The 11,120-nt window shown below is 46.2% G+C and overlaps 2 protein-coding genes across 2 annotated transcripts in view; both read left to right on the forward strand.

Moving 5' to 3' along the window:
* The window catches only part of Ikbkb (inhibitor of nuclear factor kappa B kinase subunit beta), a 52,793-nt gene extending 47,228 nt beyond the window's left edge, over positions 1–5,565 (forward strand). For both annotated transcript variants that reach the window (XR_015639597.1, NM_053355.3), the window contains 3 exon segments: positions 501–628; positions 3,493–3,583; positions 4,352–5,565. Coding sequence is in view for 1 of the 2 variants with exons in the window: in NM_053355.3 (NP_445807.2) it covers positions 501–628; positions 3,493–3,583; positions 4,352–4,420 (288 nt within the window). In the remaining variant the exon portion in view is untranslated.
* The window catches only part of Erich1 (glutamate-rich 1), a gene marked incomplete at its 5' end in the record, with an annotated part of 52,793,804 nt that overhangs the window by 46,569,267 nt on the left and 6,213,417 nt on the right, over positions 1–11,120 (forward strand).

Here is an 11,120-nt window from a genome sequence, read left to right on the forward strand (position 1 = left end):
TGCTAAGGAACTGGCTGCAGGGCCTGGTCCCTGGCTGCACGCATGAGGAGGTGGCCAGCAGCCACAGCCTGGGTGGGCCTCTTGCTGGAGGAGGCTAGCTGTAGCAACCCTGGTCATCCAGACGCCTCAGTGTTCTTTCTGAGCTACACCACAGGTAGTGCAGTCGTTATTATCTCTGTGTACCTTGGCTTCCCACTTGGAAAAGTGAAAACACCTTCCTCTCCTTTAGGTTTGCTTTGTGTGTGTGTGTGTGTGTGTGTGTGTGTGTGTGTGTGTGTATTCAGGTGTGAGTATGTGCACATGCGTGCATGTGTCCAGGTGTACCAGAGGCACTGGGTCCCCCAGGAGCTGGAGTTAAGCATTTGTGAGCCACCCACTGTGGTTTGCTGGGAGCCCAAACTCAGGTTCTCTGCAGGAGCAGTGTGCACTCGTGACCACCGCTCCATCTCTGTGGCCCCCTGACTCCATAAAACGCTTGAATTTCTGTTGTTGTCATTCAGAGCAAAGTCCGAGGTCCGGTGAGTGGAAGCCCAGATAGCATGAATGTGTCTCGACTTAGTCACCCTGGTCATCTAATGTCCCAGCCTTCCAGTGCCTGTGACAGCTTACCTGATTCAGACAAGAAAAGGTAAGCTATGCTGGACAGTGCCAAACGTCATGTTCCAGGGCTCGCAGGGAGACTGGGAATGGATGTGCCTGCCTGTCACCAATCACTTCTGCCCGAGGACCTTGTCTGTGCAACTCCTTTTTGTGTTTATCAGGATCTATGGACACAGGCATGTTTCCATGTTTCCATACATGTGTCTTGTCACGCGTCAACGAGTTTCCTGTCGAGAGTTGGATTATCTGTTGTCTAATGAGAACACTGAATTGTTAGTCCCTGCTGTACATCGATGCTAATTGTTCTTTATAACGCACTTCACGGTGTGCCCTCTTTGTCACACCTGAGCCCCGGGCTTTCTCCCTCCCAGGGACCTCCATCTAGAGCAGTGGTTCTCAACCTGTGGGTCATGACCCTTTGGAGGCCACTATCAGATATCCTTCATATCAGATATTTATATAGATTCATAACAGTAGCCACATTGCAGTTACGAAATAGCAACGGACGTAATTGTATGGTTCCCCGTATTAAAGGGCCACAGCGTTAGGAAGGCTGCAAACCCAGGACCTCATTAGTGGCTGGGCTGCCCTTCCCACCCAGCGCCTCCTTCCACCCTTCCTTCACCTCTTTTGCTTTTCATCTTCTTTAACTGCTGTGTGAGGGAGCGTGTGCCACGGTGCGCTGCCAGGGTCAGAGGACAACTTGTGGAAGCTGATTCCCTTCTGCCATGTGGGTCCCAGGGCGTGAACTCTAGTCACCAGGCATGGCTGCAAGTGCCTCTACATACTGAGTCCTCTCACTGGTCCTTTCTCTTTCCTGATAGACACTATAGCTCTTTCCTGGCGAGAGCTCAGCTTCTCTCTTGCTTCCTGACTCTACCTTCTAGCCAAGTCTTCTGTTCACCCAGAGTGACATTCTGACCAAGTCATTTGGCCAGTAACAGTGGGTTTGTTCTCCAGTCTAGATCACATTTAAACATTTAAGTGTTTGCGAACACCTCAGTGTGGTCCTTGGGTTAGTCTGTCGTGTCTTACGAACGGCTTGCCGTAAGCCAGTCCAACCTGAAGTAGCAGCAATGACAGTAGTAATACAGATTCTGGGTCCCACTGTGCACCCTCTGCAGTGAGGCGGTACCCAGCAGGTCTTCCCCTGGTTCTGCAACACAAGGAAATACGGAGACTTGCCTTTTGACAAGGCAGACCCTCCTTCCTCACATTTTGTCCTGGTGGTTTCTTACCTGCAAGGCACACTGCTCCCCATCCTTCATACTCACTAATGGCCCCATCTTGGGGTTTGCTTGGTTCAGCTCCTCTGACATCGCTCATTCTTCTGCATTCTGGGCCCCTTGCACTACAGAGGCTTAAAGCAGTTCCTAATGGTAAGTCTTTAGGAACATGAAGGAGGTGGATGATGGCCTGCATTGAGGGTGGGAAGGGATGAGCTGACTGCTAATGGGTACAAGGTCTATTTGTGGAGATAATTAGACACAGTGATGACTATATAGCCATACGCCATGGATTCGTTACAGTTCGAACAGGCAAGATTTCTAACAAATTACATAACAATAAAGACGGTCTTTTTAATCCTATTTTTGATCCTAGGAAGTGATGGTCTTTGATACTAAAATAATATGTTTCTGTGGAGTCTTAGTTACCCCTCCCATGTCTTGCAAGCTTCTGGAGGCCAGATACCAGGTCACGAACCTCTCTGTGCTCTCTGGAGCTGACAGTGAGCCTTCAGGCTGGCCAGGAGCCCTGTGGAAGTGCTCGTGGTTATTTCCCCCACACAGAATGTCACATCTGAAGGAGAAGGGAAATCTGAGGCACTGGTACTTTTCCTCTAGTGATAGCCCCTGAGTTCAAAAGGGTTAGCCTGTGAGCACAGGTCAGGGCAAACAGCTTATGTGTTTCACAAGACTCTGGTTGGAAAGGACACAATTTGGTTTGGCATGCCCTGTGGCATAGACAGTCCATGCTAGAAAACCCATCGTCCGTTTAGATGAGGCACATTCCCAGAACTGCGCACTGGGAAAGCTCAGACATCTCTTGATCTAATTTTTTTTATTTCCATTTTAAAACTGTGATTCAGGGCTTATCTCAGGGGTAGAGCACTTGCCTTGCCTGTATTCAATTCCCAGCAATGCCAAAAACAAAACAAAACAAAACCCAACTTTAGAAAACAGGTATGGGCTAGAGAGATGACTCAGCGGTTAAGAGCACTGGCTGCTCTTCCAGAGGTCTGAGTTCAATTCCCAGCAACCACATGGTGGCTCACAACCATCTGTAATGGGATCTGATGCCCCCTTCTGTTGTGTCTGAGACAGCTACAGTGTACTTACATATAATAAATAAATAAATCTTTAGAAAACAGGTGATGGAACACTTTTAGACATTGGCCCTTTGGATAGAAATTTGGTTATATGTAAATCAAAAAGAAATGTGGGAGCTGAGACAGCACCGCAGCTGAGCGCACTCGCCGCTGTGGCACAGCACCTGAGTTCAGCTCCCAGCACCCTCGTGGCAGTTCACAGGGGCTCTAACCCCAGCTCCAGGGATCCATTGCCCTCTTTTGTCGTCCATGGGCACTGCATGTAAACGGTGCACAGACATGCAGACAAACACACACACATACACATAAAAATAAATCCTTTTTAAAGGCCTTTATTGTGCGGAGATCTATTTACTGTTCCGTATTTCAGCGTTGCTATCTCTTGTTTAAGTATTTCGTTAGATACGTGGAACCCCTAGTCAGAGATGCCATGCTGGAAGACATGAGTAATCTCTACATTGTTTTTAGAGGTCTGGAGAGTTCTTTAGCTTATTTTAAAGCAGGGTGTTAGCTCTGGTAAGATCCTGATCACCTTGTTCTGGTAATCTGATCATTGTCTTCAGTGAAGAACTGGTGGCCGAAGCACACGCCCTCTGCTCCCGGCTGGAAAGCGCGCTGCAGGACACGGTGAAGCAGCAGGACCGAAGCTTCACGGTAACCGCCTGTGGGGAGCCCAGCTTGTCCATTCCCTTCCTTTCTGCAGCAAACGAGGAAACGGTTTGGCATCGGCCGTGGCTCAGGTGGTTTCAGGTTTTCGTAGTCATTTCATGCTCAGGAACGCCAAGCGCACTCATTATCTTAATCCTGACAAGGGGGCACCGTTACAGAACATCTGTGTGGGGCACTGTGCTGGGTTTGGGGACAAAAGAGAAACCTGAAACAGCCTGTGTCTCAAGGACTCAGTTTAGCCACAAGCAGTAGCAGCGTCAGAGAAACTGACCTGAAGACAATCTAGCCATGATCCAGGCACTTTGAGAGCCTAAACAGTTGTCGGTGTCTAAATGGCCTCTTCCTGCTAATGCAACCGTCTACTAAACTACTCTCGCTTCTAACTTTGGGGAGTCAGAGGAAACCCCAGTCAGTTGCCGTCCGTCCTCGCTCGCTAACCTGCTCACTTGTCCTTCTCCGGTGAGCCTCCCTCACTCCTGCTGCTTCCCCCTCGACTCCTGGTGCTGTTCTTCTGCCTCACCACTTGCTTGCACTGTAGCCAGAGACAAGGAAAGCCTCCTCTGGTTGGCACTTCAGCTCGTCCCAATGAGACCTGCTGCACATTTGAATCTATAAGTCACTTGGCTCAAAGGTGCCCTGTAGTCCCAGGACCGGTGCTGGTAAGGCTTAAGTACTTCTAGATTGTGCTGCTTGTCTCCTGAGGAGGAACAGCGGCCCCACCACTGAGTGTTTAACGTGCCTGTCGACTTTCAGACCCTAGACTGGAGCTGGTTACAGATGGAGGATGAAGAAAGGTGCGGCCTGGAGCAGGCCTGTGACTGAGGTGCCCGTGAACTGGCCCGCGGCTCGGCATGTGAGGATGCTCTGGTACCTCCAGGGGGACGTCCCGCTCTCCTGGCAGCTGCGATCCTTGCCCACAGCAGCCTGTGCTGGCCCAGTCTACACACTGGACGTCCTCCACCACAGAAGCACAACAATGTCAGTTACAAGCCCGTGCGGCAACAAGACTGCAGTGCTGCTACACAAAGAGCTTACGACAGACGTCTACCTTGAGTGTTTCCAGACAGCAGCCAGCCTGTCCCCTTTGGACTGCTGCGGGGGAGGGAGCCCTGCCCTCCTCGCCTTTCAGCTGGGGTGTCATCTGGATCCAGCTTCCTTAGACATTTAATCAGAAGCCTGATGATTCTACGTCTTTCTTCCTCTTCACTTCCCCCTGGTAAATGTTTCTACCTTCTGTGCCGGTCGTTGTGGCAAACGGCCTTTGACTAAGTTGTAATGACGGTGATACCAAGCTCCCTGATGTCCCGGCTCCTTTAAGCCACAGAGCGACTTACACAGCCAGGCAGAACAGAAATGCAGCTACACATCCTGAGTCCCAAAGATTACCTGGAGTCAACTGTCATGGAGAGAAATGGAAGATGAAGGTCCTACACCAGCCCCTCCCCTGCTGAGCACTGTGTGACTCTGCCACCTGTCAGGTGTGTGAGGACATTGCTGCCTCTCACATAAGCTAGCAGCGTTATTAAACTGGTTCGTTTTATAAATAGTTTCTATTTTTTGTAACATTACTCAGATATGTATCCTAGGCTCAAGGGTGTATTTCCACAGTATACTACCACTAGTACTTCTGAGCTCAGAGTGCAACATCATGGGAAATTTCGTAAGATTGAACAGCGTATCTAGATCATGTCATTTTTACATCACACAAAACTTGTGTGTTTGCGTGCATATGTGTGTATGAAAGCGAAGCAGGCTCAGATTGTCATAAACAGGTTTATTTGATTAGAGAATAAAGTTGGAACAGAGAAATGTCAGAGCGGCCACCGCAGACACAGTATGAAGCGTCACTGGTCACGTGAGCTCAGCGGTGCTGCATGCTTTCTTTCCCAGAGATTGATGCTGTGCACTGGGAACCTGTTTGAAAACTCCGACAATAAAGATGCTGGCTTAAGCTCAGCGTAAATTCACCCGTGAGTAATGTCATTTGACCACAGATTCCTACCCTTCATGTGTGCTCAGTGTTTACTAACGTGCAGAAGCACTGGGCTCAAGAAAACATGGTGTTAGAAATCCTGGAAAGGACAGAGTGGGAACTAAGACCTGAAAGGATGAGGCGAGACCAGATTGGGAAGGGAATGGATGCTGGGCTAAGAGAGCTATGGTTTAATAAGCTGTTGGGAGTCATGGGAAAACTTTATGCAAGAAAAGGGATATTAACACAAAGCAGTGGATTAGAAAGTTTGTCATTAGAGCACTGTAAATTATGACAGTGAAATTCAAGGGTTACTTCTGCTTCCCCAAAAGATGAGTGTTCCATTGCTGTGATGAAACAACTGACCAAAAAGCAAGTGGAGGAGGGCAAGTTTATCTGCCTTACACTTCCACACCACAGCTCATCACCAAAGGAAGTCAGGACAGGAACTCAAGCAAGGCGGGAACCTGGAGTCAGGAACTGATACTGAGGCCATGGAGAGGAGCTGCTTACTGGCTTGCTCCTCATGGCTTGCTCAGCCTGCTTTCTTGTAGAACTCAGGACCACAACCCAGGGATAGCACCACCCACAATGGGCTGGGCCCTCCCCCATCAACCACTAATTAAGAAAATGCCCTACAGCGGACTCTTATAAAGACAGCTTCTCAAGTAAGGTTCTAGCTAGTGTTAAGTTGACATAAAATTACCCAGCACAATGAAATAGATACTTCCCCCCGCCCCAAGTCTAGGTAAAATCCTGGGACACTGCATATAAATAGAGCAGAGTGAAGGCAGACTATGCAAGGATCTGAGGGTTGATGTGGATGGTGAGTTCCCCGGGGGCCTGTTCAAAGCCAACTAGTGGACACACACACACACACAGAGAGAGAGAGAGAGAGAGAGAGAGAGAGAGAGAGAGAGAGAGAGAGAGGAGAGAGAGAGAGACCTAAAGAAAAATATTTTTCTCTCTAAATGTAACAAATAACATAGGTAAAACAAAAACTTAAATTGAAATCTAAATGTCATGGAGACTGTACTTCCCCTAAAGGTTTGGGGAGAGAACCTTTGCTTTCTCAGTGACTCCAGATAATCTTCAGCTTGTGATAGTGTCTCTTTCTTAGAGATCACTCATTTGTCTCATAGCTAAGGTGCATCAGGGCAAAGGACTGGCCCCTGGCTGAGCCAGCGAGGGTGAGAGGCAGGAGCAGGGAAGTTCTGCTTATGTTTGTCATAACATGACAGTCAAGAAGCAGAGCAGTCAGGCCAGAAGTGAGGCCTGTAACCTTCAAACCCCACTTTTTCAGCCCTAACCTAGGTACCCTGTCCCCAAAGTTCTACCACCTCCCAAAATAGCACTACCAAATAGCTACCATATTCATATATGAGTTGTGAAGGACTTCACACCCAATCCATCGCAGTCACTGCAGTCTTCTATTTCAGACTTGCCTTGTTCAATGTATAAGAAAATGTTTTTCATTTGACTTAGGGCCAGTCTAGGAAATCTAGAATAAATAAGTCCCTCGTCTCAAGATTTTAATGCAATCATGCATTTTGCCATATACTGTGACATCCATTCTAGAACTTAGGATGTAGACATGTTATGGGGCCACCATCAACCAAGTCTAATCTCTAGCCTCAATAAAACTTTTTTCACATATCCAAAATCAAGTGAAGCATCAACTTTTGAGACCAGAATCTCGTCTAGAAGTCAATGTAAAAGTCTATGGCCTTGTCGTCTTGACTGTGGGTGGACAGCATTTCCCCATGTCTAGCCAGAGGACATGAATTCAGCTGTTATAGCACCGGCTACTCTTCCAAACGACCTGTTTGATTCCCAGCATCCACATGGAAACTCAAAACCAACTGTAACCCCAGTACCAGTGAATCAGATGCCTTCTTCTGGCCACTGCTGGCACCAGGAAAGCACATGATCTAGATGTATGTGCAGGGCGGGGGGGGGACATACAAAAGATAAATACAAGCAATTTATTTTTTTAAGATTTATTTTACTTATTATATACATGTAGCTGTCTTCAGACACACCAGAAGAGGACATCAGATCTTGTTACAGATGGTTGTGAGCCACCATGTGGTTGCTGGGATTTGAACTCAGGACCTCTGGAAGAGCAGTCAGTGCTCTTAACCACTGAGCCATCTCTCCAGCCTGCAAGCAACTTATTTTTGAAGATTTCCCATCTCTGGACCCATTTCTAATGGCAGGACAATGGGTGACCCACATTTTTCTTCCATACACAGGAAAGCAGAGTAGAAAGAGATCAGGGAGGAAGTGGGACAAGACTATAAACCTTCAAACTTACACCTTCTAAAGGTAACACACACACACACACACACACACACACACACACACACACACACACTCCAACTACACCACCAACGTGAGTCTGTGGGGAACATTTCTCATTCAAACCACCACATTCAGTTCCTCAAGATACATAGACATCTCATGGTGCAAAATGCAGTTTGACCAACTTCAAATTTCCTATGATCTTTACACTTTAAAATTCCAGTCTCTGTGGGACTCAAGTCAATTCCTTAAACTGTGACCCCCCCCCGGGAATAAAAAAGCAAATTGCACACTCACAGCATCTAATGGTACAGAAATGCATTCCTATCACAGAAGGGAAGAATAGGGGAGTAATGTGGAAAGGTTGGATCAAAACGAGGCTGACCCCAATAGGGCAAACGCTAAATCCTTGTCGGATCTGTCTGTTATCTAGGACATGAATCTCTAAGGGCTCAGATGGCTTGGCTTTCCTTCCTGGTATAGACATTACTCACTTGGGTTAGTTCTGCTCCGTGTATATATTGCTCTTCTTGACAAGCATCTCATGGCTCTGGAATCTGAACATCTCAGAGTCTCCCACAAAACCCACACTTCTCCTTTACAACGTTATGCAATGGCCCTGGAGAGCCTCTGGCTGTGATATATATATATATATATATATATATATATATATATATATATATATATATATATTGCCTGGCCTCAGCAGCTTTCTGAAACTACCGAGAGACAATCTGTGGTATCCTCAATCTTGCATCTTTTTTGTTTCCAACTACCACATGCACAACACCTCCAGATTTGGATGCTAGTTTAGGATGGACCCTGACCTCCCTGGACCACAACCATAGCCGGTTTTGTTCTTGTTTATGTCCCTGCCTCCTAAGTGCTGGGATTAGAGTTCTACTGCCACCATGCCCAGCCTGATTTTTGTTTCTCAATCACAGACACGCAATGAAAACAGTAAGAGCCTGTTCAACGGGATTTCCACTCGGAAGGACAAAATTAGGCTCTTAGCTTCTGATCTTGTACAGAAAAGGATTCAAGGCGGATGGAAGGCCTTAATTTAAAACTCGAAACACTGGAACTTCGGGATGAAAATATAGGACTCTCTACGACACTGGGGTGGGTAAGAATTTTCAGAACAGAGCTTTCATAGCATTGGAACTAGACTCGGGCGTCAGCAGATGGGACGACATGAGATGACAATGTTCTGACAGCAAGAGAAACTATCAGCAAAGCCAACAGCCTAAAGAAGGGAGAAAATCTTTAACCAGCTATACTTCAGACAAGGGGCTAATATACAGGATTCCCAAAGAAGTGCAGAAATTAAATACCAAAGAAATCAAGCTGCCAATAAACAAACTGTCTAATGAACTGAAGAAACAGTTGTTTTTTTTTTTTAAATAAAGCCAATAAATATTTCAAAAAAGTGTCCAATATCCGTAGTCATGAGGGGGCTGGAGAGATGGCTCAGTGGTTAAGAGCACTCACTGTTCTTCCAGAGGTCCTGAGTTCAAATCCCAGCAACCACATGGTGGCTCACAACCATCTGTAAAGAGATCCGATGCCCTCTTCTGGTGTGTCTGAAGACAGCTACAGTGTACTCATATACAAAATAAATAAATAAATCTTTAAAAAAAATACTTTGATATACCACCTCACCCCAGGCAGAACAACAGTCATCAAGGAGTCATAACAAATGTTGGAGAGGATGTGGGGAAAGAGGGACCCTTATTCACGGCTAGTGGAGGTGCTAAGTAATAAACCACCATTATGGAAACCAGCTCAGAGGCTCTTCAAAAACATTAAAATAGTACTACTGGATGGCCCAGTATTCACTTCTGGGTGTATACCCAAAGACTTCCACACCTACCCTACAGATATTTGCACACTCTCACACACAGTCTGATTCATTGACTATATCAAGGAAATGGAACAAACCTAGATATTTATTAACAGATGAATGGGTAATGGATAGCTGATGTATATTGGAATATTATTAACCTCTGAAGAAAAATGAAATCACAGACTTTTCCAAAAAATGGGTGGACTTACAATATATAATATTATGTAAGGATACACAATCATGGGGTTGGGGATTTAGCTCAGTGGTAGAGCGCTTGCCTAGCAAGCACAAGGCCCTGGATTCAGTCCCCAGCTCCAAAAAAAAAAAAAAAAAAAGATACACAATCACAAAAAAGAAAAGCTACATGTTCTACTTCATGTATATTCCAGCCCATAGAGCCTTTGCATATACAAACATACACATGTATTCTAGCCAATAGAGCATTGGTGTATACTAATAGACGCCTATATTCTAGCCCATAGAGCGTTAATGTACACAAATATACATGTAGATAAAGAGTAACATTTAGAAAGGAGAACAAGAAAGAGTGATACAAAGTAACGAGGAAGTAGTACAGGGAAAGGACAGGAAGTGAAGGGAGAGTATAAAACACTAATTGATTTTCCAGCTTTACCAACCACAGTCCACACTGCAATCCTTGGATCTCCACCCTAGTAAACTTGTTCCAGCTGGTGCAGAACTTTCAGTGGCAGCTTTGGGGTGGACCTCGCTGCTTCTACGGGGATCACTCCAATTGTCCCCACACCCCCTTCCTCTTCATTATGTCTCTGTGCGTGGGGACCTATGGGAGGTGTTTTCGAACTGTCTACATAGAACCCATCTCTCCCTGCCAAGGGCTGCCCTATCTCTTTGTTTTGTTTATCTGTGCAGTGTTGTGGTGGAGCTGAGGCCTGATTTCTGCTAAGCAAGTCCCCTTGCAGTGAATCACTCATTCTTGACTTGTTCTTAGGCCACTTTTCCACTACCTGCCATGGACGTGGCAAGACTTATCACTGCTGTATATCCAGTACCGAAAGCAGTGCCCTGTCCTTGCTAATAAAAATGCCTCATTCACCTAAAACAATAACAGTGTACTGCTGGAACTGGAGTTGCACACTTATCCCCAGCACCCAGGAGGCTGAGGCAGGACAATTTCTGTGAGTTTGAGGCCAGCCTGCTCTTCATAATACTAGGACAATTTAGGCTGCATAGATGCCTCATCTCAGAACAAAACAAAAACAGCAATAGAAAATTTAAAAGATAGGACTGGAGTAGAAAAGTAAAAGTGTATGTCCCTAAGTATTAATCATACCTAACTAAGCTGGATGACAAGACTGTCATTGACTTTAACTTTCCTTTCCCCTTCTATACCCTTTTGAGATTCACCCACACTAGTGTGT

This window comes from Rattus norvegicus, chromosome 16, assembly GCF_021556685.1.
Source record: "Rattus norvegicus strain SHRSP/BbbUtx chromosome 16, alternate assembly SHRSP_T2T, whole genome shotgun sequence".
In the NCBI taxonomy this organism is placed as follows: Eukaryota; Metazoa; Chordata; class Mammalia; order Rodentia; family Muridae; genus Rattus; species Rattus norvegicus.